We start from the raw sequence: 26,666 nt of genomic DNA, 5'->3' as shown, positions 1-26,666 counted from the left end.
TGGTCTTCGTCCTTCACGCACCACCGTTGGTGTTCACTGGAGTGAAAAGCTTAGGTAGTACATGCAAACAATTGAACTAAAAATTATACAATGTCGCTCCATTCAGGCAAAATAATGGAGCGATTTAAACAATAACATGTCGTCACAGGTTTTGGTAAAGTCGCACAATGCCCTCGTGAGTGCGCCTTTCATGGGTGGTATGTTGTCCTACACCGAGTCGCCTGGCTTGGGCCTAATCGGTTTCATAGAGTTATGAAATCAACAACATATCACAATGGCAAATCTATCCGTGATAAACCAGACACACTACGATTGTATAGTGATAGGAGCAGGTATTGAAGGTTCAGCAACTTGCTACCAGCTGACGAAGAAGGGCGTCAAAACACTGCTAATCGAACAGGTATAAATCCATTAATAGTTTGATTTTAGACAATGACTAGTTTCTGATATTAATTCGTATGTTGTAAATTCAACCAGGCCTGCCACAAATCGGCACATGCAGCACTGTAAAGGGCATTGAATCGTTCATGTGAAAGGATAACTATGGTGGCTTTAAAGGGACATCGCAAATATATACTGACGCCAATATTGACGCCAATATTTGCGACTTTTACCCCAAGTTGCAAATATTGACGCCAATATTGACGCCAATATTCACGACTTGGCCCAAAGTCGCAAATATTGACGCCAATATTCACGACTTGGCCCAAAGTCGCAAATATTGACGCCAATATTGACACCAATATTCACGACATGGGCCCTATGTCGCAAATATTGACGCCAATATTGACGCCAATATTCACAACATGGGTCAAATGTCGCAAATATTGACGCCAATATTCACGACATGGGCCCCAAGTCGCAAACCCGCTCAGGCGTGAATATTCATTGTTTTTTTAGCAACCTAGGTAGCTGGGTGGGCAAGAAAATAGTCTGGCGCACTGGTCCCGATCTCGCTCGCGCGCTCTGACTCCCCAAGTTGCTTTAAAAAAAATTCACGCCTGAGTGGGTTTGCGACTTGGGCTATGTCGTGAATATTGGCATAAATATTTGCGACGTGTAGCCCATGTCGTGAATATTGGCGTCAATATTGGCGTCAATATTTGCGACATAGGGCCCATGTCGTGAATATTGGCGTCAATATTGGCGTCAATATTTGCGACATAGGGCCCATGTCGTGAATATTGGCGTGAATATTGGCGTCAATATTGGCGTCAATATTTGCGACATTTGACCCATGTTGTGAATATTGGCGTCAATATTGGCGTCAATATTTGCGACATAGGGCCCATGTCGTGAATATTGGCGTCAATATTGGCGTCAATATTTGCGACTTTGGGCCAAGTCGTGAATATTGGCGTGAATATTGGCGTCAATATTTGCGACTTTGGGCCAAGTCGTGAATATTGGCGTCAATATTGGCGTCAATATTTGCAACTTGGGGTAAAAGTCGCAAATATTGGCGTCAATATTGGCGTCAATATATATTTGCGATGTCCCTTTAAAGCCACCATAGATAACCGTATTATATGGGAGGGAATTAAAAGTTAATCCAAAGGATTGTATTGGGACCAATCCATTTTAAGATTTAAAAATAAGTGTTTTAGCTTTGAAGTTTAAATGCTAAGGATTAAATTCGAAATCGTTAAATGGATTTTCGGATATTATAAATAGGAGCATGGTGGCTGAGTAATAATGAGGTCATGACAAGGTTTAAAATGTTTAAAAATGACCATTTGCTTGATGCTGTATCTCAACGAATATAAAAGCTATGATGTTCATACTTGGGCATCGGATAAATAAAGACTTGGACAACATTTGAAAAGTTAACGCCAAAATCGTACGACCTTAACTTCCGGGTCGTTACCCTGGGTCAAAGTTCGCCTTCGTGTTTTTTTCATCAAAAAACCCACTTTTGAGCTTATCTACGGCATAACTCAAGATTGAGATCGAGTTGAACCTTGAAACTCAACAGATAGTTGAACCTTAGTGTTTTTAAGACAACACAGGCCTAATTACGTCATAATGACGTCATCAGGTAATAAATAACAATAAAACAACGTTTAAAATGTGTACAAATCATATGGCGCGAACGTTTTTGGGGGAATCCCAAAAGCGCTCTTGTTTGTCCAACAAAAGAGGGCGCTGTTGATTATCAAATCTGTGTACATCATCCCGTGCAGGGGTAGCTAAATTTTTAAAGGGTTTCCATATATTGCAAATTAAAACCGAAAGCCAATCTCACACAAACATATTGCATTTGTGAAGAAAAAAGGAGTTGTTAAAACTGTGATACAAGTTTAACTATAAAAATTAACGACACGTTGTAGAAAAAGTCATCTTTATGGTTCAATGTTTTTAAACTACGTCATCACGTAACGTCCAACCGAACACCGTGTTTTTGTAATTAACAAAAATTCTATGTCTAGTTTCTCCTGCTTTTTTATCATTTTGCGTGACAGGGTTTATATATATCTGTTCAATGAAGAACATGGAACATTTTGGGATATACTTTATGTGCATTTACATGATTTGTGATCATAACTTTTTGCGATTGTTGATGCTGGATTTGTCAAAGTGCTATAACTGTACATGTACATGTATATGGGTGGCACGGTTGGCTTGTGCGTATTGCGCTCTCTCACCAGGTGACCCCGGTTCGATTCCTGGCCAGGGCCATACAAATTATGTGAGTTGAGTTGTTGTGCGTTGGTTCTCTGCTGTGCCACGAGGGTTTTCCAGACAATCCGGTTTTCCTCCCTCGGGAAAAATCAAACACTTTCGATCTTGGCTGTGCTCCGTGGTCATAATGTGTTGATGTGGCTGGCAGCTGAAGGCGCCCTTGCATGCCTCCTTCTCAAACACGTTGTAGCGCCGCGTCCTTGGTAATTCAGCTCTTAGCTGCGAGTAAGGATGACTAGCCCCCCAAATTTTGTTATTATACGCTATATGCTGTATTACTGATACTCTCGGATATAATTCGCCCATCAGTTATTGTGTGAGTTGCACCATGAGTGGACCGGATTGCTTTCATAGCTATCTTAATATAGTCTTCCTTTGTTGCGGTACTATTCACAGGGACAATCACCGGTAATTTCTCACTCGTATAATAGAAGTGCATAATGAAAGCAGACAAATGCAACAAGGGTGTTTTTTCTTGTATTATTCTCTTGCAAATTCGATGAGCAATTTGAGCTCAAATTTTCACAGGTTTGTTATTTTATGCATATGTTGGTACACACCAAGTGAGAACATTGGTCTTTGACAACTACCCCAAAGGTGAACAGGACCTTCTTGACAAACGTGCCCCTGCCAGAACGCGTCGTGTTATCATTAGAACTATAAATAATACACAATGGTTTAATGGCATTCGTCTGGCTAGTCAAAGATGCGGCTACAATCACAACATGGTTATAGGTGCCCTAAAGGCAGTGGACACTTATTGGTAATTGTCAAAGACTAGCCTTCACATGTTGGTGTATCTCAACATATGCAAAAAATAACAAACCTGTGAAAATTTGAGCTCAATCGGTCATCGAACTTGCGAGATAATAATGAAAGAAAAAACACCCTTGTCACACGAAGTTGTGTGCGTTTAGATGGTTGATTTCGAGACCTCAAGTTCTAAATCTGAGGTCTCGAAATCAAATTCGTGGAAAATTACTTCTTGCTCGAAAACTATGGCACTTCAGAGGGAGCCGTTTCTCACAATGTTTTAAACCATCAACCTCCCCACATTACTCGTCACCAAGAAATGTTTTATGATGATAATTATTTTGAGTAACTACCAATTAAGTGTCCACTGCCTTTAATCAAAGGCTGAAGTGTCTTGACATGGATTCGAACCCACACTCTTCTGCTAACAACAACGTCGCTCGACGAGAAGATAGACCCACCCTACCCCCGTCACCCGCGCCCGTCAAAACTCATAAAACCACGTCCATTTCTTGCAGTTCAAGTTAGGACACGACCGAGGCAGTTCCCATGGTCAGTCTCGTATCACTCGCCATGCTTACCTCCAGAAGCATTACGCCATGATGATGCCGGAATGCTTCGAGACGTGGGCACGACTCGAACAAGAAGTAGGCACCAAACTCTACAGGTAACGAAATGTTCAAAGAGGGGACAATATTGTCAAGAATTTGTCAAAACTTCGGACTGCGATTCCTTTATTTTTCGTTTGTTCTACGATTTTTGTTTAATTAGAACAGACCCATGTATTTCATATAGGCACCTTATCTTGTTGGCCCAGTTTACTTTTCTTACCCACTTCAGTTTGGTTGTTTTTAAACAGAAATGTGGGTCTTTTGTCTGTAAATGGACCTCCTTACAAGGATTACAACCACCGCGGAGGTAACTTACAAGACATGAACAAACCCATTGAGCTGCTTACAGCTCGGCAGGTCTGCCAACGCTGGCCTGGCTTCTCATTCCAGCCTGAAATGAAGGCATTCGTGGACCCGTCAGGTGGGGTGCTGTATGCTGACCGGTGTCTCAAAGCTCTACAGGTACAGGCACAAGCTAAAATGAATCTCCAACAATGACTTGAAATCAAATTGCAAATTTTGTGCGGAAATCCCCTCGTGGTGCTATATAGCGCAACCCTTCACCACAGGTGGAGTGCTGAAGGGTGAATGCAGAACACGAATCCCAAACAGACTAGACTCAAATCAAGTCGTTTGAAAAAAAAATCCCCATTATATTATTCTATACAGGGTTACGCTATATAGCATTCGTTGACCCGTCAGGTAAGAGCAAGTTCGGTTGAGCGACTATAGACTTCAACACCCAGCATGGTTCGATATTATACAAATATTGACTGCTTCGAGTACTTTGGTTAAAACTACGACTCCGACGACTCCCGAGGTGATCCCCGGACCGTTCCATTTTCCCGAGGCGCACGTAGTTTTAACCAAAGTACTCGAAGCAGTCAATATTTGTTTTATAACACCCCAACAGACTTTTAATCATCTTCGTACACGTAACGTTCGTACGCGCGTTTCAGATACACAGATGCACACCTTCTTGGGTTCGAGGTGGGTAAAAAGACGTCTGGGTACTGCAAGCCGTGAAATAGTCGCCAAACGATGCAGTATCACACGGCAAAGATGCACAGTATCACACGGCCGCTGGCTATTAAAACTAAGACATAATATCATGTGACGCGGTTCTAAACCAATGAAACGGCAGAATATTTGCAAGGGGTGTTATAGTCAATAATGTCCCTGTGCTCTATGGTTTCCGGGTTAGTTTTGTCGGTCTAGTCAAGTCGCCACCCGAACTTGCTCTAAGTTGCTGTAAATGCCGACTATCGACAGAAAAATCGCCAGTGTCCATGTTTCATCATTCTTAAAAAATACCTATGATTTATGAAAATGACCATTAAATACCGCAGGCAGTTTCGCTATTCCTATGCAATTGGCGTCACCAGTCCGGGCGCGGAAGTTCTGGGCACCGCGCGTCATTGCTGCGGTAACTCTGCCTATACGCCTCTCTTAATATTTACGGCTGTCAGTTTTCCAAAGCATCTTTTCAATTTCTTATTTTCCTTCGCTGTTTTCTCAAAACCAGACCATGGTCGTGAAACAAGGAGCTATCATTCGAGAAGAAGAAAAAGTGTTGCAAATAATCCCCGGAAAACATGTGACCATCATAACAGACAGAGGGCGGTATACGGCTAAGAGCGTTGTTCTCACCCCGGGCTCATGGGCATCTCAGTTGCTGAGACCATTGGGACTTTACCCTCCCCTGAAGGTATGAGTTGGTTTTTGTGGTTCAATGTGATTTTGACCTTCTTTTCGCATAATTATGTCAAAAGTTCTTACAATCTATTTCCTTTTGATCAATTTTATGTAGCTAACGAGGATTAAAGTTTGTTACTGGTCGGAAAAGCAGCCAGGAATGTTGTCCAACTACCCATGTTTCTATTTCTTGTCTGGGAAGTTCGAGATTTATGGACTTCCTACGAGTGCTGAATATCCAGGCCTTTTCAAGGTAAATGATTGTAAGCCTGCCTGTAATCAAAATTTATATCAACGTAATGATTACCAACAGGCCCAAATTGAGCCGTTTATAAACCAGTAAGCACACTGCTTAATCAGACATAAAACAGAAAGCTGAAATTACTCAAAACACTTTTGACACGATAAATTATGTCCTATGGTCCTATCGTATCTAATCTTCTACCACTATCTGACAGGTGTGTAACCATAGGGGACAAGATTTTACTGATCCAGAAGAGACGCGCACCGATTACACTGAAGATATCGACCAGTTGAAGGAGTTCATTAAAACGCATGTACCTGGTCTGGTACCGGAACCGGCTATCATTGAAAACTGCATTTACACTGTGAGAATTCAAAGAATATTATACATCATATGGGTGCGTTCGATTAGCTTCCCTGGGTCGACCCCGCGGTGCTAGCTCACACGGCCGGGTGAGACCCTGACAAGAGCCAATCGAACGGTCACACTCGCCCTCTCATGGTGACGGCATGCACCTCAGACTACCCCAAAGTGACCCAGTCCACAAACAGGGCACTGGGGGGGCTGACCGGGTGAGCCCCGTCAAAGCTATTCCAACGTACCGGGGCAGACCGGGGTCGACCCAGGGAAGCTAAACGAAAGCACCCTATATATGGATTGCACATGACGTTATTGACCGCCATCTTTGACGAAACGTGCACGCATGAAAGGATCTTTGGCTGAGAGTTTTGCTTCACTGAAGGAAATTTTTTTTCAATTTAAATTTTGATTTCATGACTTATTTATGTTTAACGTCATTGTCATTGCTGCATGCAATCGATACCAACTACAAGTTTTCATTCAGTTCAAACTTCCATAACATCCATATCGGCTGTTGTGTGTCTTTTCTATAAGGGCATAATTTTTACAAATTGTTTAATGGAAATACATTTTTTTTCTAGAGCACACCGAATGAAGAGATAATTCTTGACAGACACCCTGACCATCCAAACATCATCGTTGGCTGTGGATTCTCAGGTAAGCCTTCGGAATAATGTACGTAGACTGCCGGACTTGCAATCACAAGGTTGTGGGTTCGAACCGCTGATTTGTGTAATTCATAACTATAGATGGTAAATCAATGTTTGTATGAGAGAGATTGGCTGTGTGCAGTCTGGTGTTTATGTCCCTTTGTGGGAGTTTGCTGAGTTACCTTGAAGGGAAGATCAGCAAACAAACAAAAGCGGATGAAGAGATATTTCGTGTAGGCCTATACATAATGTCACCGCAAAATGCTGTCTCCAAGCACAGTCTCAAAAATCTTATTTTATAGCAAAACTTTGCTTTGAGCATTTCTAACAGATAAAGTAGGCCTGAAGCTTTCCTTTATTATTATTATTAGTTTATAGCCCTACTTAACACTATGATCATATAATTATACATTATTAAATAATTTAGTCATTGTTAACATTTCTGAACTTCCAATTAAAGGTAATGCGCCATAACTCAGTTTTAACAAATTAATTTTTCGTATAGGTCACGGCTTCAAGTTGGCGCCTGTCGTCGGCAAGATCCTGAGTGAATTAGCGACTGGAGAAAAGCCTAGCTACGCTCAACTACCGTTGCGTTTACAAATCTTCCAGAAACCTGGTGCCACTGCTAAGTTATAGCCTAGTGTTTTTAACTGTATATTTCCTATAGAACACGTTATGCCTTTAGATTTTTGTTCTCAGTGTTAGCCTGTAATTATAGGCTACGCATGGCGCATGATTAATGAGGTATTATCATTTTAGCAATGAGACTATACCAAAATACATTCTTTTTAATATTCTTGATCAGTATGTACATGTAGGCGACGCGACTATAGGTGCAGTACATATACATAACTCTATGGTGCAGTATAGTACTAGTAGTATTGAAGTATGTGCTAGATGGTAGTCTTGGTTCCAAGACCATAATTATCCGGAAACAAAATTACAAAGCGCCCTCTACGTTTATTCGTTACAAGCCGTGTACGTAGACTAGATCTGAACGTTGGTGTGCGCGCGCAAACACTATGGTCTTGGAACCAAGACTAGCTAGATGGTAGTAGGCGATGGTTCGACAGAAATGAAGAATACCAGCCTTCATCAAGAAGTTAAAAACAGAAACAGAATTATGCATCCAAAAACGTATCAGTTCACTGTAAATCGCTTTCTCTCACAAGAAACTAATGTAAACTGAAAAAATACTGCATCAATAAACACTATGCATTGTATGCTACTTGGCCGGGCCTCGTGTATTTTTCACTCTGCGACAAAAAAAAACGACTCGGAGTAGGCCTATAGATAGATAGACGAAAAATATTCAGGCGGCAAATACTATTTATAGGCCCACCTAGCAACAAACACGTAATTTCTGTCATCATTTTGTTTGCTTTGGAGTTTGGTACTGGTCTTGCCACACCGGCCCCTGAGTGTATTTCGTTCAACTCGGGAATTCTTCAGAGGATTTTATTAATTTTGGGGGGTTGAACAAAGAAAAATTAACTGGAGTGGGATTCGAACCAATGACCTAAAGGCAGTGGATACTATTCGTAGTACTCAAAATAACTATTATCAAAAGACCTTACTTGGTAACGAGTAATGGGGAGAGGTTGACACTGTGAGAAACGGCTCCCTCTGATGAAGTAGTGTAGTGTTCGAGAAAGAAGTAATTTTCCACGAATTTGATTTCGAGACCTTTAGGTCTCGAAATCAAGCATCCTTCGTGTACTTCGTGTGACAATGGTGCTTCTTTCACTATTATCTCACCTCCGACGACCGATGAGCTCAAATTTTCACAGGTTTGTTATTTTGTTTATAAAAATTGTGTATAAAACTGTGAAGACTAGACTTTAACAATTACCAAAAGTGTCCAATGTATGTTAATCCGGAGGTCGTTGGTTCGAATCCCACTCTAGTCAATTTGTCTTTGTTCAAACCCAAAATTCATTTAAATTTACCCACAGTCAGTTCCCCTCATGGTTTATATTGATAGGATTTAACTTCTGAGAAAAAGAGAGTGGTGAACAACAATTTTAAATAAACACGATGCCTTGCGGATCGGTCGAGTTGGTCTTTGAAAAGCCGCGTTTGTTATGAAATGCACACCGGTGAAAGTATGATTGAATTCCAAATAAAATTGCATCATGAAATTTTGAAGAAACCCTGCCGCGCCTGGTTGCGTCAGTCAAAACCATGCATAAACAAAGCAACTCTATCAAAATATTTACTTCGTTAATCAAAAATGCATTATTCATCAATCTGACGCAATCATTAATCTACCAATCACGTTTCGATATGATGACATCATCAATTAGGCACCAACCAATCGGCTAAGGCCACATCGAGTTAGAGCTGACGTGGCTTTTAGTATTTCTACCCAAACCAAAGTACCAAGATGTAAACAGAAATTCGGAACACAAAATTGGTTTTCTTACGTCTGTGAAGGAGCTATGCTCTCCTAAACATCAACTATTGACAGCGTAGATATCATAGAAATACCATGTCTGCTACAAGGATAATTTTTACCTCCCATCCGGAGAATTTGAAGAGGACAGTGGGCATCATGGAGCAGAGCACTGCCCCGGGTTCTGCGCCGCGCAAGCGGCAGAGGCTCACACACCTGACACCGGAAGAGAAAATGTTACGAAGGTGGGTGTTTCTGGAAAAACCTGTTGCATTGTTGTGTCGCAGTCGGGAACATATGTTTCAAAGTTCATTTCATAAACCGATACGCCCTTTTGGGGGGGGGGTATATTTTTCAGCTTATAGATTGTACTGGATAATGCAACAAGTTAATCTCTAATTCTAAATATTATTTAATAATAGTGCAGAGCAAATGTTTTGAATGACCATTCGTCATGTTCGTTCATACATGGATGGAGTTATGCCTCAGTTATGCCATTTGAAATGTCAGTTTGCCTTTTATAAATAATAAAGACCATATGTTTTAGTTTACATGATTTTTATGTATTTGGGTTTTTGTAATTAACTTGACTATAAAACAACAGTTCGTATGTGGAGGGCCTGGTGAATGCTCATGTGTTTGTTGCTGGTACCTCCCAAACATTAAAAACGGTAAACTAAAACCAAATGACAAAAGAAATTCTCAAAAATTGAGCGCAATGTCATGTGTCACAACTGGTTATAAACACCTTATTAAAGGTTTAAACACCCCCACGTGACGCGCTCTCCACCAATAGGAATAGCAAAACTGTCTGAGGTATTTATGAATCAAGATTTAAACGCTCTACGTCAGTTCATTTATGTATTTTTTTATTATTTTCTATCACAGAAAATTGAAGAACAGAGTCGCCGCACAGACAGCACGGGACCGAAAGAAGGCACACATGGACACCATTGAAGAAACGCTAGATCAATCTCAAATGAGGAACAACAAACTCCAGAAGCAGAACGAAGCCTTGAGACAACAAAATACGTTACTTATGAATGAGAACCAAGAACTGAGGAGGCGACTTGGTCTGGTTGCTGATGTCAAAATGGTATGGAGAAGTGTTCTTTGGAAAACAATTTATATTTGTTTATCAAACTGGTGAATATTTTCACACACAAAAAATGTTTTTCATTGAATCAATTTAATCTGAACTTCCTCTTTTTTAGGAAATTGTTGTTTATTCATGGGACTTATTGCAAATTCTTTTGGACAAATTTGAGCCAGCAGCTTTGGAAATACAACAAAATATGATAGACTTGTTTCTGCAAATTTTACTCTTTCCAAAATCCAACCGTTAGAAATACAGGATTGGTAAAGATACAAAAGTTTTAAGGCATATTGACTTTGTAGTTCAAATAAGAATAATTTTTCTATGAAATGTTTCCCTCTTAATGAAGTCGTATTTGAAAAAACTGCTTCTGAAAACAAAGAAAAAATCCCGCTAAGATCAAGAAGATGCACTTTAATCTCTGTTAAAGGCAGTGGACACTATTGGTAATTACTCAAAATAATTATGACCATAAAACCTTTCTTGGTGACGAGTAATGGGGAGAGGCTGATGGTATAAAACATTGTGAGAAACGGCTCCCTCTGAAGTGCCATAGTCTTCGAGAAAGAAGTAATTTTCCACAAATTTGATTTCAAGACCTCAGATTTAGAACTTGAGGTCTCGAAGTCAACCATCTAAACGCACACAACTTCGTGTGACAAGGGTGTTTTCTTCTTTCATTATTATTTTGCAACTTTGATGACCGATTGAGCTCAAATTTTCACAGGTTAGTTATTTTATGCGTATATTGAAATACACCAACTGTGAAGGCTAGTCTTTGACAATTACCAATAGTGTCCACTGCCTTTAATATTACCACATTGTGTGGCCGATGTCAATTAATAAAATGTGCTCGTATTTTTTTCCATAACAGGAAAACAACAAAGAAGATGTACTCGTCACAAAGAAGGAAGTTGGATCAACTGAGTCCGCAGCACTCAATGCACCTCTGCAGCAGTTGCAGATCCAACTGATTTCAGCGTGGTTGGTTGCGCTTCTTTGCTTGAGGTAGGTTTCATAAATGTTTGGTTTTTTTTGTATAAAGTTTCTTCATGAATTATTATCTCCAAAGTGTTCTGGAGCTGACCCAGCATATGATTAGGAGAAAAGTTATTATCAAACAGCAATGCTCTGGAAATGATTTGTGGAGTCTACAATAAAGCCTACAAATGATTTGGCTTTTGTGTTTTTAAAGACTAAATTGTGTTTGACAACAGCTACAAACCATTTTTTTAAGAAAGTGTTATAGGTGATTGGAGAAGTTTCCTAAATATATTTCAGGATAAACTGATTATTTAGCCCTTGAAGAAAGACTCTGCTTGGGTCGAAACATCAGACCATGTTTACCATAGCTCCTTTTGGTTGGGAAGGAGTTTACACAAGCTAATTCTGTTTTCCCGATAAAATAAATAATTTCATTTTGTGCCTTTTTTCCCTCTTCAGCCTGACATGCTATTGGGACTGCTTCAAGATGTTGAGTCACAAACTCAAGCCGCAACTGAGATTGTCAGCCCAGACTCCTGTTACATCGATCAAGCCCAAGTCAGTCCCTACCCAGTGGTGGGGCCCTCAGCAGAAGAGCTGGAATCCCTCAAAGAACTAATCCGTTTCGACCATGAGTACGTTAAATGGCCACCAACTCCCACACCCGTTGTTGTGAGCATCAAACAGGAAAAGCCACTACCCAATGTTGCCAAGTCCCAGATCCCGGTGATTGAAATTGATATGGATGACTCTGTGATTGACTTAGATTCTGATGATTCTGATTTGGAATTCAGGACTGATATTCTGCCGGACAAAGCAGAGGCTGCTCTCCGAGACATGCTAGTATCGCTGAAGGACGTTGATATGTCCGTCAACTCAAGTGATACATCAGTCCCCAACCTGCTGTCGATAAATGACAGCGACTTTGACTGTGACATCGCTGAACTGTTCTCCCTGAAATCCGATGTTCAAAACTGTGATTCAAAGAGTGATGCTGGACACAGTGATTACAGCAGCTGTGTTGATTCAGCTTTTGGCGATACCCCCGGGTCACCTTTCAGTAATCCTGACATGACGCCAAATCTTGGGGACAGTATCTGGGAAGAATCATTCACAGACCTTTTCCCCTCACTGGATTACATGTGAGAGATGTAATTGTTAAGTGACTGAGGGTGAACATCTTTTAGGTTGAAAAGACATGTTGATGGTCAAGTAGAATGGTTTTCTTATAGGCCTTTGTCACGGTGTGGCCATCTTGATTTTACTCCATTCCAACTCATTGTAACCAAACTGAGGCTAGATGAAATAGTAGTCTGGTGCCATGTTTGTGCAATGAATGTTATTATTCATTACTGTTATTGGAAACAGGGAACATGACCAAGATGGTGACAGCGTGACAAATCTACTTGGAGCACAAAAAGGAGCTAACCACAACAAAATTATGCTTACCAGATAAAGTTGACAAGCCAAACTACTATGACATGTACAACTAATCTCTCTGTAACCTTTTTACTATTCAAGGCCTGCATTGTACTAACAACATAAACGCTTATTACCCAATACTAACTGCATTTTTCATTTGATTCTATGTTCGACCATGTTGGACGTTGGACTAAGGATTGCCTGCACTAGTAAACAGATTATTGGTCCAGGCATACCACCATAATCACTCGGACACAAACAGTTTGGGTGTTGAGTTACCACATGTTATTTGAGTGAGTTTTTCTCCAAAAAGAAATCGGCCTGAAGAATAAGGGTTACTAGGAGCATTTGATTGCATTTGTCTTGAACAAAAACAATGACAGTACTTAACATTAATATTTGCTTCAATGCAGTACATGTACGCACAGTCCAACCTACAACCCCTGAAATCATGTATTGTATATTTTTACTCGATTGAGTTAATATAATAAGCAAGTCATAGATAGTTTTTAACTTTAATTTTCTATAACGGAAAGTTATTTGAAAATTCAATGCTGAGCTAAAAAAATTAACGATTAATATTTAGACACAAGATGTAAAGTAATTGAGAAATTTTCTCTGTTTAATGGTTACCAGCCAATGTGTGCAACTTGCAGCAGCATCCTCCGTTGGCCAAAAACGCTAATGGCGTAACTGGTCATCCGCTGGCTAGTTAAAGAGAAAGTGAAGGGGCAAACCCTGGCATTAGATAAGATTAGTGGTAACCAATTATACTTGCTCAAGTTTAATGTTGTTGCTGAGCAACTGTTAATTTTAAATACTCAGTAATTTGTAAGGCATTCCTTTTAAAGTCATTTGTGAAACCTGAACTCCAAAGTCACGAATCGTGTAAATAGGCAACATTGTAAGGCAGTTTATTCTCCTGTTTGATGTACATACAAATATATTTTAGAGATTATTCATATATTGGTGGCGTTTATTTGACAAGAGCAAAATAAAAGGGTGTTGGGAAAATTTAATTTGTCTGTGTCTTCCATGAATTTATTGTTTCTATCATGTTCTCATATTACCTGTCCCCTCCCACCCCAACCCCCGCCCAACAAAAAGAACATTTCCAATATTGACATTCGGATTCCTGAGTGCACTTTCAAGCACATCTGCAGTATCTAGTCGTGAAGAGAATGATTTCTATAACAGCATGTACATCTTGAGACATTCATGAAGTTGTTTTCCACTTTTCTTCAGTCAACTTTCTTCTACACAATTTGGAATTCAAAGTAAATGGGTGTGTTGTGTGAGGGCGGGGTCAACAGCGTTTCGCATGTAAATGTTTAAACCAAGATTAAGGGTGGTGTTTAAAATCTGCACTTGTCCCCAGTGTGCCAAATTTCTCTGTAAAGCAGACTGCTTGCGTGCAATTTTCTTTACAAAGCAAATATTATTTAGTTGGACACCAGTCACCCTATCCAATTGACCCAATCAATACACACGTCATAATGCAATTTTGGCTGATGAACTGCTCCTGCTTAGCAATAGTTTTTATGTGCTTAGCAAGGTTTGAATGCTTGTCCCATAGAAAAAAAAGGTGCATCTCGGTTCGCTTGCAGTGCGCCCTCAACATGTGGCATGCAGTGGCTACGGCCGGAAAGTCATCAGTAGTACTTCCGGGTTAAACTCATGCGGCGACGACACGTACGACGTCGCGCCATAAGCCGGTGTATTTTTGACATTCCCACCGTCCCGTAGCGTTATGCTATGTCTATGAAAACTACGAAGACGTAGACAGGTCGCGAGGTATGTACATGTACGTCTGAAATAACACATTATGTTGGTTAGGGCTGGATTGTCTAAAGTTGTTTATCTAAAATGAACGCTTTGCAATAAATGCAAGAATGTCATCATATATATTCACACACGGCAGCCAGCCGGCCGGCGGTCCATACAAAAATACAACCGGCCGGCGGCAATATCATATATATGGCAGCACACATGCTGAGCTAATTACTAATTAGTCACATTGCACAATACAGTGAAAAGTTCAATTGGAGCAATTTTATTTGTAATGATTTTAGGTATGATAATGCTAATGTTAAGAAAGTAAAACAAACTGATAATTAATTAAGTAGGCCTATTCCGAAGTTTTTGTAAATAAATAGTGTGTGTGTCTCTGTGTGTGTTCAAAGAAGTGGATAACTTTCCGTATGGCGCCACCACTTTTTCACTCGTTTTTACAAAAAGGGATATATCATTGAGGTAAAGTAGATGCTATATTATTTCATTTATTGAATGAAAAAGTGGTGGCGCCATACGCAAACTTTTCCTTTTTAGGTTTTATTTTATAAACCACTTCCTGGTGGTTTGGCTAAATTTTAACTTAAAATCAAAATGCAGAGCTAAGCCTAAACCGTATAAAAAATATTTTTGATAGATATCTCAATATCTTTCTCTTGTTTTGTGTTTCAATTTTTGTTTCCTCCAGGCATGCATGTAAAAATGGAGCAAAGATTTTCATTAAAGCTGGGGATCATCGTCAACAAATCGCAAGCTTTATTAACAGTCTTTTGAACTTTTAATAGTTAGTTGTAAAATCGGAAACTGGTGAAGTCGCAAACTTCAGATAGACCCCCTCCCCCCTACTGAAATCATGAAGCTGGTCAGCAGAGATCTTGAGAAAGACGGAGCAGGGTAAGTAAATTACGCTTACCAGAACAAGCCAAACTGCCTTGTCACAAGTACAATATGTGACCGGTGCCATGATGCTCATTTCTACTTAGCAGAAAACTACTAAGCAATATTCTCTCCTTAGGCAGCTCTATAAACCCTAACAGGGTATAAAGTCAGGATTTATTTGTGACAATGACATTCTCAAAAGAAAACTCCACTGACTCGCGGTAAAGATTTAAAATAATTAACACTGAAAAAAAATCTTTATTTGCCCTCCAAATCACTAAAATCCCATAATACCTTAGAAAAAATCACAGTTATTCCTTTCTTTATGATCCTTCAAAGCTATGACCCTGATGTATAAAGCATATTATATAACTGACATACAGATCCTTGTTATTTCATTGGTGGAATTCACTATTACTCCCATCCGCAGTGGCGATCAAAAAGACCTATTCGCCCATGGGGAATAGCATTTCCCATTCAACAGTTAGGATCATCCTTGTTCCCAATGTTTTTGAGCAGTACAGCGTCGCCCAACGCTGCTAAAAAAAAGGAGCACCTGTGCAAAAGGTTGTGATCCGATTTGTGCATTGTTGCCGCTACGCGGCGCTTTATGATTTTTGGTTGTCAGTATTTTGGTGTGATTTTTCATAATGTTCTACTTTTGAAATACATCAAATGACAAGGATCTGTATGTCAGTTATATAAAACAATTATTGAGTGGCTTTAAAATTTGGACCGGCTTCGCCTCGTGAAACGGAACAGTCCAAATTTTACCCATTATTCCTCCCATTCCACTCTGAGCCACTCAATATTTGTATACCATACAAGCCCCTGGGTATATCACAGACATGCTCATATTGAGTTCTTAAAGCCTTTATACACTTTCGGAACAGAAACAAAAATAAAAGTTCACAGATTTACAAATAACTTGCAGGGTTTACAGAAGGTAATGGTGAAAGACTTCTCTTTAAATATTATTCCATGAATTGCTTAATACTTTTTGAGAAAACATCAAAACAATATCAATTCTTGATGTCGAGAATTCGGATTTATTTTAAACACATGTCATGTCATGGCGAAACGTGCGGAAACAAGGGTGGGTTTTCCTGTTATTTTCTCCCGACTCCGATGACCAATTAAGCCTAAATTTTCACAGGTTTTTTATTTTATATATAAGTTGTGATACACGAAGTGTGGGCCTTGGACAATATTGTTTACCGAAAGTGTCCAATGGCTTTAACAAAGACATCTTCTACCTCTTGCTCCTTTTTTTAGGTGTCAAGAACTCGCTATTCAACTTTTGCAGAGAGATCATTCTCTGTGTATGGCCCCAAAATGAGGAATAAGTTTCCTAAACAGATCAGAAATGCCAGCTCACTGCCATCATTCAAGACACTCCTCAAAGCTCACATGTTGTTCCAGCAGGGTCACTAACAATTCAAACATGCCTCAGCGCCTTAGAGCAAACTTTTTATTTTGGCACTCTATAAATGATGCTTGATTGATTGATTGGTTGATTTATTTAATTGATTGATTGATTGATTATGTTACAGGCAAGTGACCCTAGTCCCTGAGGAGTCAGAGGACATGTGGCACGCTTTTAACCTCGTCCGCTCCGGTGACAGTCTGAGGTCAACCACGGTGAGAAAGGTCACCACGGAGTCTTCGACTGGAAGTAGCAGCAGCAGCAGAGTGCGCACCATGCTGACCATTTCAGTTGAGGATGTGGACTTTGACGTGCTGGCTTGCGTGCTGCGAGTCAAGGGACGTAATATACAAGAGAACCAATATGTTAAGGTAGGTACATGTACAGGGGTTTCCCTTATAGATGGATTGCAATACGCGCCATCGAGCGCCATCTTTGATGTATTAACAAGGGAAAAGTGCACGCGCAGCGTGTACACATGTGCCTTTCTGATTGTTAATACATCAATGATGGCGGTCGATGAGGCATATTGCAATCTAATTGTGACAAGGAACAAGTTTGTACTCTCCCAACTGACTAGTTTAAGAAGGGATTATTATTCGCCTGCCGCTGCATATGGCACCGGGTGAATGCTAAATTCGAACCCTGACATTTCTTCAGAACATGACCTTCGCTCTCTCAAGTTGAGAATTGTGCAGTTCCGTTTATTTTCCTACAACGGAACTTGTGATTTCTGTTTAACAGCTTCTACCAATTCCAATAGATGGATTGCTCATGACATCATTGACCGCCATGTGTGATGGCAACAAAAGAAAAGTGCATGCGAGTGATGCACTGTGCACAACTCTCGGCCAATCGCCTTTAACGTGTGCATGTTTCATCAACGATGGCAGCCAATGAAGAGGTCGTTAAGAACTATGGGCATGTCTGGAAAACCCATTATTTTCTAAGAGTTAAAAAAATACTATTGAAACCAGGTTGAAATCCAATCTACACAATGTGATATTGGTCTGGTGTTAAGGTTTTAAAGGTCTGATGTTAAGTATTATATGAACATTTTATGTGATTCTTTCATACAGATGGGGGCCTACCATACACTAGATTTAGAACTTAATCGGAAGTTCACTCTTGCCAAGCAGTTATGGGATGTGATTGATCTGGAAAGGATAGGTGAGTTTCACTATGGAAATAGATTCTATCAACCCATAAAGTGAGTCTGGACACCTTCGGTAATTGTCATAGACCAGTCTTCTCACTTGGTGAATCACAATATATTCACAAAGTAACAAACCTATGAAAATTTGAAATCAATTGGTCATCGAAGTTGCGAGATAATAATGGAAGAAAAAAAACTTGTCACACGAAGTTGTGTGCTTTCAGATGCTTGAATTCGAAACTTCAAAAATCAATCTTCAAACAATCATATTTTCTGATTCTTAGTCAAAAAGTTCAACTTCTGATTGTGATTTTGTTTTACCTCTCTTCCAGAAATGGCATGTGACATCGCACAGAGTGCAGATGTCGCCGCTGTGGTGATGCAAGAGGGGTTAGCTCTAATATGTCTGGTCACCCCTAGCATGACAGTGGTACGGGCCAAGGTGGAGCACAATATACCGCGGAAACGCAAGGGCTCATGCTCGCAGCACGACAAGTCTTTGTTACGCTTCTACGAGGCTGTAATGCAAGCAATACTAAGGCACATCAACTTTGACGGTTAGTCCAATAGATTGTGGAACTTATACTCCAGGGCCCAATGTCATCTAAGGCTGCTTGAGCAGAAAATATTGCTCCTTAATTTTCTGTTCTTAAAGCAAAAATGAGTAAGATACTAGTCATAGATGGTATGTGACATAGTATTTTGGCTGGTAACCTTAGATTTATCTCTTATGTTTTATGTGTGATAGAGGATTGAGTTTACTGGGCCAACACTGATGAAACCACTAACCTCAGGCAAGTGGTCTAGTGTAAGATTTGAGCCTGGTTACTGTCATATTTCATTGATTTTTTTCTTCTAAAAGGTACTTAAAAAAAAGAAATGACTGTGTAGAGTTATGTCAACCTTTGTTTTTGTTATTTTCATTTTAAATTCTTTATTTCTTTTTTGTTTTCATCTTACAGTTGTTAAATGTGTGCTTGTTGCAAGTCCTGGCTTCGTGAAGGTAAGTCCACTTTTTAGACTTGAGAAATGTGATAGAATTTGGTGGACATTTTCTTCAGTATTTGTATTGTCAATTTTTTTTACATGTGAAGTTCTCAATTCTGGTCCTTGGCCAAGCTCACTCACTTACATACAACCTCGCTAAGAACATTAAAAAGAGTTCAGGCATCTGAAAGCACACAAATTTGTGCAAGAAGGATGTTTTTTCTTTCATTATTTTCTAGCAACTTCAATTTCAATTTTTAACATCATCTATTTCCACTTCACAAAAATATGTGTACAAGTATCATGCAAAAATGATGATTTACATTAAAACAGAATACACTAATAAATTAAATAGTAGTAGGAAAAAAACAGAGTAAGTGAAATGAACAATTAATCCAAACTTTCACAGATTTGTTATTTTATGCATATGTTGGGATACACCAAGTGAGAATACTGGGCCCAATTTCATAAAGCTGCTTAAGCACAAAATGTTGCTTAATTGAACAAATCCTTGCTTTGTAAAATCAGATTACCGGCCAAGACTCAACTCAATTGTAATGCTAAGTAAACAACAGCTAAATACCAGTCACAAGCAATGTATATGGCATGAAATTTTGGCCAGTAACATGTGTAAAACAAGCGAGCTATTTTCGTGCTCGAGCAAATTTTTTGCTTAAGCAGCTCTATGAAATTGGCCCCTGGTCTTTGACATCCATCAAACGTGTCCAGTGCCTTTTTAACTGCTATTTCCTCATTTTGATTTCTTGTTGCAGGATCAGTTTTGTGAATACATGTTCCAAGAGGCAATCAAACTTGAAACCAAAGTACTCCTGGAGAACAAGCCAAAGTTCCTTCAAGTGCATTCCTCATCCGGGCATAAACACGCACTCAAAGGTCAGCACGGACACCTCTTCCCGTTTTGTCTTCTTTTCTAGCAGAAATTGGTTACCAGCTCAAACACCATAAAGTTTGCATTATTGTACTGGTACCCCACTTAGTTTTTGCTTATCAAAGGAATTTGCTAAGCAGTATTTTCTGCATAACAGCTTTATGGAGTTGGGCCCTGGAGAGAGCAGGCCTCTGAATAGATAGATAAATAAAAGCATGCCTGGCTGGTCGGGTTGGCATAGCGGTATCTTCCTCTGCCTTTCACCTGTAGGACCCCGGTACAAATCACACCCCGGGCTCTACAAGGATGAGGTACCCAGTCCCTATCCCGGCTGCATCCTGGAATAATTATCTGGGTTTTCCTCCCACATCTTCTCTCCATTTTGGTTCTCGGCTAGTACAGTGATTAATTTTGCTTTTCTGAGAGTCCTCGGCTTGACAACCAGAATAAATAGATATTATAATAAATGAAGTGAAATCAATAAATGAAATGAGATGTGTGTCTTTGCAGAGGTGTTATCCAACCCAGCGGTTTCAGCGAGGTTATCTGACACCAAGGCGGCAGGTGAAGTCAAGGCGCTGGATTCCTTCTATCAGATGTTGCAGAATGAACCAGACAGGGCTTTCTATGGGTACGTCATTTATGTCAAAAATATTTTGTCATAAATTCCATTTGTATTTTAACCTTTTTTTTGTTCAACTGTACTTAAACAAAAAAATCAAACTGTTTGTGTTCCTTCTATTTTTTTGGTAAACTGTTTTTTAATTCAGCTGCTAGGCTGCAATGAGCAGTGTTTTTAACACACTATAATAATAATAATAGTACTCCACGGCACAAAAAAATTACGCTGGACCGCAGGCCTGGAGGCCAGTGATTATAGCGTTCTGCCAGCATAAGTCCAGCGGTTGTATGATTTTTCCAGTTTCAGTGTTATATCCTGAATAGACTGTAGAAGTCTCACGCCTATTCCAAAATTGGGAGCCAACAAAGTGCGCGAGTTTGTTTCCTTCACACTTTAAACCATTGAAGTGGGACCAACGTGGTCCCAAAAACATTTGAATACAGGCAAGACTTGCATGGTCTATCAGAAACAAAAACTGTTAAAATATTTACTTTCAGTGTGATCATTATCTTTCAATTATGTTGAGTACGGAAGTATACCCATACAACGAATGAGATCAATCCTCTATTGAAAACAGTTTATCCATGTATGTATGTTAACCTGTTGTTTGCTCATTTTGATTCTGGTCCAGTCAAAATATTTCTAGTCCAGTAAATATTTTTAGCTACAAGCCCTGCAGCCGCTTTCAAGAAACTCTAGGATTAATCCTAACTCGAGTTGGGACGAGTAACCCGTCCTAACTTAGGATAGGTTCAATGATTCCTACGTATTTGGATGCGGGACTCAACTCGTCCTAAGTCCTAAGATTAATCCTAAGTAAGAAAGAGTTTGGTGAAAATCGACAGCTGAAGTCTTAGGATTTTTTTTGCTCAAAGCCCTGTGTGATACTGTTAATTGTGTTGTTATGTATTCCCCACCCCCTCCATATTTATTGTGTGTGCCTTCACATTAAAAGCCAGAGCCTGATACTGCCATCATACCCTGGGCACAAGGCTTGGCCAATTGGCAGATAAGTTTGAAAGGCTTCTGACTTGTACTCAAACAGAGTATAGAGATGATTGGCAAAAGTGAACAACCACCCACTGACATAAGGGCTCAGTTGGTATAGCACTTGTACCGTATTAGAGGGCTCTTGTGTTCAAGTCCCACATCAACCATTGTTCTTTGCTCCCTACCCATGTTGTGTTGATTTTGTATAGAAAAGACAAACTGCATGTGTTTTAGAAATACATTTTTTTCATTATTTCTTGTTGATGTAAACTTCTTTGTAGGAAATAATTATACTGTCGTACAGTTGGTAATTTGTACAAAAAAACATAATTGTATAATTTTGATTGCATTCCTGTGTCGTATGGTTTGTTTTTAGGGATCACCTCATGCTCAAGCATACACTATAACATGAGTCCCTTTCTGTATTGTTGAGTTAAAATTATTCACTTGCTATCAAGGCAGATATTTTAGACGTAAAATTAAACCCATTTGTATGCAAATTTTAGACATTATGCAAATGTCTCCTGTTTTTTGTTGTTGCTTATTTCAAGTCTCGTTTTAACTGACCTTCGTAAATTCTGTTTTCTTTTCTGTAGAAAATGACATTTTTCCAAGAACAATTTTCATGACAATTATGTTAACCCCTTTTTTACGTTTATGTTATATGTATTATAATTACTTCTTAAGTAGTAGTTGAATAAATAAAAAGGACAGTAGTTATTTTCATACATCAGTGTAGGTGTAAAATATTCCTTATCCTCGATGCATTTCTAATGTAAATTTAAACATGTTCTAAGTCATGTTTTTTTTCAATGTGTTGATTCATAAATCTAGAGCGAACCAAGTGGAGATGGCTAATGATGGCCTGGCTATAGAAACACTACTCATCAGTGATCAACTCTTCAGGTAAATTTAAAGAAATGTTAACGAGCAGCATCTATGCCAAATTCAGTTTTGTGATGCACTCATTTTCTAATAATAATAATAATTGTTGCTTCTTATATAGCGCACTTGTCCGTCACCCAGTGACGCTCCTGGCGCTGTAACATACAGTATTTCCTGCAAGAATTGGGAGTCCTCATGAAAATGTGGAAAATGTGTTTTTATAATCAAAGGATGTTGTGAAAGTGTGCCTGGAAAGAAGTCGTATTCAATTTATGTGCAAAATGTATTTTTCTCTAATCATAAAGTCACTGTAGGAAAATTCAAACGCGAGTAAAAAGAACATTTCTTCAGGGTCATTTTAGCAACAGGGTATAATAAAGTTACCAAGCACCCCTTTTTAATAAGTAGCATTTTATTGCTTAACAACTTCTGTTGTGTAAACCTGTTGTGTTGTACATGTCAGGAAGAAGTTTGAAGAGCAGTATTTTATTTTTCCAGGAACCCAACAAAAATATTTCTGTGAAAACTGGAGGATTGTAAATGGTGATTTTGTATACCATCTTATCAGGTCTCAGGATATTGCACAAAGGAAGCGATATGTGACATTAGTTGAGAGTGTCCGGGAAAACGGAGGAGACGTCAAACTATTTTCCAGTCTCCACGTCTCAGGAGAACGTAAGTGTCAATGATTTTAAATCCAGATGCGGTTAAATTTGACAGTTTTCTCAAATTTGTGTACACTTGATCTTTGTTATTAATACCGACCAAGCTGTAATGTCATTCACTTTATCACAAAAAAAGTGTACAAAGATGATTTTCTTTGCTTTTGTAATGTTAGGGACTAGTGGGATACAGATTTTGACAAAGGGTAAAAACTCTAAGGATGAGAAAAGGCAAACTTTTTGAGTCTATATTTATTGGGTTTCTCTTGTTCCTTTCTTTGTACAGAACTCACACAGTTGACTGGAGTAGCAGCTATTTTAAGATTTCCAATGCCAGACATTGACGAGTTGAGTGAAGATGAGTCCAGCTCTGATGAAGAGTGAATGCTGAATTAAGAGTGAAAACTCACTGTAATCAAAGAGTAAAATATCACCTATCTTCATGAGTGAGAACTCCAGTGAAAACTCGCTGAGCCAACCTCACCAGTGAAACTCTCCAAACTCCAATGTGAAAAGCCACAAGCTAAAAGAGTGATTGCTGAATTAAGAGTGAAAACTCGCGGTATAAATCAAAGAGTGAAAAATCACCTATCTTCGTGAGTGAAAACTCCAGTGGAAACTCACTGAGCCAACCTCACCAGTGAAACTTCAAAGTTAAAAGCAACAAGCTAAAAGAGTGTTTGCTGAACTAAGAATGAAGACTGGCGGTTATCAAAGAGTGATAACTCACAGCGTTAATTGAGAAACTTGAGAGTTGAAATTCATCCAGCTTGGAGAGAAACTCGCTGATCACAAGACGAATGATCCATGAGTTGTTTGACCTCCCTTTGCAATGTTCCAAAGAGGTGGTCAGGTCCTTAGGCCCAATACTTCACGAATGGTGATTCGCCTCAGTGCCCTCTGGTCATTGCCTTGGTGGCCTTGAAATGCTCCAGTAGAAATTTACAATTTCCTCATAGGGTGCTCTTTACCAAGGTAAAATACCTTGGTGCCCTTGCCCTTTCAACAACGAAGCATACAGGCCTTGGTCCTGCCATGCTCACACCCCCTGACGTGTGTAATCACCTGCAATCAGGGAACTCCTATTGACCCTCTTGTGTTTGTACTCACACTTTTTGGCAACAGCTCCTATTTGTTTAGTAGGCTACCCACTTTCCAACTTGGGACCTTCACCCAACTAGGGGCCCTTATTGTCTCCTTTTTTAAATGGGTCCTCCGTTTGAATGTTTCTACCCACCCACGCAGACTTTTATAAAGGAATTTTCTTAAATTTATCCACGGAAAGCAAGTGCCAATTCTGACTACATACAGAATGGATTTGCTTAATCCTCATTGTGAATAAGTCTCAACTGTTGTGTTTTCTATCCTATTTAATATTTACTGGCTGTTTTTAACTGAAGCATGTGTTTTACCATAATATATCTAAGTCAATCCTGTATGAAAGTTGTGGTTTTCTGAGGGTTAGCTGATTGGGTACCACGGAATACCTGATTGGGTATAAGGGTAACCCGATTGGGTATTTAGTGTTAACAGATTGAGTACCAAGGGTTACCCGATTGGGTATTTAGTGTAAACAGATTGAGTACCTCTGGTATCCTCAAATGAAAGTGTTCTATCTGGGTATAACTATGTCCGAGCTCAGGGAGTTTGTATTTCTGCTTCATATAATTATGTCTCCTTGTTGAGGAATAATGATAGGCTGTGGCTTAATTAATGGCTTCAGCTGTGGCTTTGGCTGGATCACCAAAACGTCCTCTTCTTCAACTGTGTTGTTTGATAGGGATGCAGCCAGATCTTCGCTCAGAGTAGAGGGCTCAAATGGGGGTGTATTAAGGCATGTTCGACTCGGGGAGTTTGCATAAAATCTACATAGATGTCTCCCTGTTAGGGACCATAGATATTTTCATTTGAAGAGGAGAGTATCTGATTGAGGTACTTAAGTATATCCCAGTTTAGGTAATTTGCATTTCTTCCTAAATGTCTCCTTGTTTAGGACTAATGATATCTACTTTTAGAGAAGATGGTTCCAATGGGGGTCGATGTAAATCCCAACTCAGGAAGTTTGTATTGTCCACACGAATGTCTCCTTGTTTAGGTACCAATAATACCCCAGTGGAGATGATATTGTTCCAATGGGGTATAAAGTATATTCCAAAATCCAGTATTCCAAAAGAGTATTACACTTTGGAGAGTTTTTCTGTCTATATCTCCCCAAAAGTGGATAGTATAGACCTAAACATGGTGCGGCCATCTTGATTTCCTCCAGTCTAAACCATTGTTACCAAACAGAGGCTGGAAGAAAAAATAGTCTGGTTTCTTTATGAATACTATAATTTATTATTGGATAAAAGGAACAAGACTCCAAGATGGTGGCAGCACGGCCATGGTCTATTGGGAGCAAATTTGATGTACAATATCACAACTCATTGCCCTTTCCAATGGACAATGAACTGCCAAACAAAAAATATAAAGTTTCACAGAAGACGTACGGATTTGATGTTACAATTATATTTAATAACATTGAGGGAATTCAGTATTTAATATAAATAACATCACAATAGGTTAAAGTCAAGTATTGTTGGATGACTACCATTTTCTTATTTGCTTAACTATAGCATATATGGGGAGCACAGAAAGTTTTACTTGCCAAGCAGTAATTTTTCCCATCTGAAATATCCCAGGATATAAATTTGTGATGAGTTCCCTCCTGATGTTTACTTAATAGCTTGTAAATTTGTGAATCAAAACTTTGCTTAGATTGTTTTTTTTGGTCAATGCGATGCTTATTTATAGGCCTATCTCAGTTTAGACTCTGTGGTAAGTTGTGGTGTAGTGTACATTTCACATGGTACATTTCACAGTGGCTAAACTATTCAAAAGAGCTGTGCTAAGCAAACATGGAGCACAAACAGTTTTACTTGCCTGGCAGTAATGTTTCCCCATCTGAAATATCCAAGGATATAGATTTGTTTACTTGGCTTGTAAATTTGTGAATCAAAATTATGCTTTAGATTAATAGATTTTTGTCCCTGTGATGCTTATTTATTGGCAAATCTCAGCTTGGGCTCCGTCATAAAGTGTGGATCAGTGTACACCCACCACTATTGGAAAACAAAAAGCTTCCACAATCGACCTTACAGCATCAGCCACTCTAGCTCACTAGCAGTCTTCAAGAAATCTCTAAAAACCCACTTGTTTAAAGCAATTGGACACTTTCGGTAAACAGTTTCGTCCAAGGCCCACACTTCCTGTATCACAACTGCTATATAAATTCACAAACCTGTGAAAATTTAGGCTCAATCGGTCATCGGAGTCGGGAGAAAATAATGGGAAAACCCACCCTTGTTTCCGCACGTTTCCTCGTGTCATGACATGTGTTCAAAATAAATTTGTAATTCTCGCTATCGAGAATTGATATTGTTTTAATGTTTTCTCAAAAAGTAAAGCATTTCATGGAATAATATTTCAAGAGAAGTCTTTCACC

General features: G+C 39.3%; 2 protein-coding genes and 1 pseudogene across 6 annotated transcripts; all 3 read left to right on the top strand.

The window, feature by feature from the left end:
- The first annotated feature begins 208 nt into the window (after positions 1–208).
- On the top strand, positions 209–8,513 carry LOC117290030 (peroxisomal sarcosine oxidase-like). Of its 3 annotated transcripts, none has more exons than XM_033771258.1 (8): positions 209–400; positions 3,954–4,102; positions 4,295–4,508; positions 5,572–5,754; positions 5,857–5,994; positions 6,200–6,349; positions 6,927–7,002; positions 7,501–8,513. In XM_033771258.1, the coding sequence occupies exons 1-8, from the start codon at positions 275–277 to the stop codon at positions 7,632–7,634; spliced, it is 1,170 nt and encodes a 389-aa protein (XP_033627149.1). In that variant the 5' UTR covers positions 209–274; the 3' UTR covers positions 7,635–8,513. The 3 variants fall into 3 exon arrangements, with proteins under 3 accessions (XP_033627149.1, XP_033627151.1, XP_033627150.1); XM_033771260.1 differs by lacking the exon at positions 209–400 and adding an exon at positions 2,936–2,998 and having other exon boundaries at positions 7,501–8,512; XM_033771259.1 differs by lacking the exon at positions 209–400 and adding an exon at positions 3,005–3,090 and having other exon boundaries at positions 7,501–8,512.
- An 833-nt stretch (positions 8,514–9,346) lies between these two features.
- Positions 9,347–12,789, top strand: LOC117290028 (annotated as a pseudogene).
- A 1,760-nt stretch (positions 12,790–14,549) lies between these two features.
- LOC117290026 (protein pelota homolog) lies at positions 14,550–26,530 on the top strand. 3 transcript variants are annotated; one of them, XM_033771250.1, is made up of 11 exons: positions 14,550–14,689; positions 15,375–15,580; positions 17,119–17,362; positions 18,071–18,161; positions 18,480–18,704; positions 19,110–19,150; positions 19,908–20,028; positions 20,534–20,654; positions 22,470–22,541; positions 23,089–23,195; positions 23,469–26,530. In XM_033771250.1, exons 2-11 carry the CDS (start codon positions 15,540–15,542, stop codon positions 23,564–23,566), a joined length of 1,161 nt encoding a protein of 386 aa, XP_033627141.1. In that variant the 5' UTR covers positions 14,550–14,689; positions 15,375–15,539; the 3' UTR covers positions 23,567–26,530. The 3 variants fall into 3 exon arrangements, with proteins under 3 accessions (XP_033627141.1, XP_033627142.1, XP_033627143.1); XM_033771251.1 differs by having other exon boundaries at positions 14,550–14,699; XM_033771252.1 differs by lacking the exon at positions 14,550–14,689 and adding an exon at positions 14,743–14,967.
- Positions 26,531–26,666: the final 136 nt, after the last annotated feature.

Source organism: Asterias rubens, chromosome 5 (genome assembly GCF_902459465.1).
Source record: "Asterias rubens chromosome 5, eAstRub1.3, whole genome shotgun sequence".
Taxonomy (NCBI): Eukaryota; Metazoa; Echinodermata; class Asteroidea; order Forcipulatida; family Asteriidae; genus Asterias; species Asterias rubens.
Note: the sequence above shows the minus strand (reverse complement) of the source record. Positions and strands in the feature narration are given on the sequence as shown.

Bases quoted from the DNA above. Each gene is read 5' to 3' on its own strand.
- LOC117290030 (XM_033771258.1), top strand. From the start codon at position 275: ATGGCAAATCTATCCGTGATAAACCAGACACACTACGATTGTATAGTG. The intron at 4,103-4,294 runs GTAACGAAATGT...GTTTTTAAACAG, and splicing joins GTAGGCACCAAACTCTACAG to AAATGTGGGTCTTTTGTCTG. The intron at 6,350-6,926 runs GTGAGAATTCAA...TTTTTTTTCTAG, and splicing joins TTGAAAACTGCATTTACACT to AGCACACCGAATGAAGAGAT.
- LOC117290026 (XM_033771250.1), top strand. From the start codon at position 15,540: ATGAAGCTGGTCAGCAGAGATCTTGAGAAAGACGGAGCAGG. The intron at 20,029-20,533 runs GTCAGCACGGAC...GTGTCTTTGCAG, and splicing joins GCATAAACACGCACTCAAAG to AGGTGTTATCCAACCCAGCG. The intron at 20,655-22,469 runs GTACGTCATTTA...TCATAAATCTAG, and splicing joins CCAGACAGGGCTTTCTATGG to AGCGAACCAAGTGGAGATGG.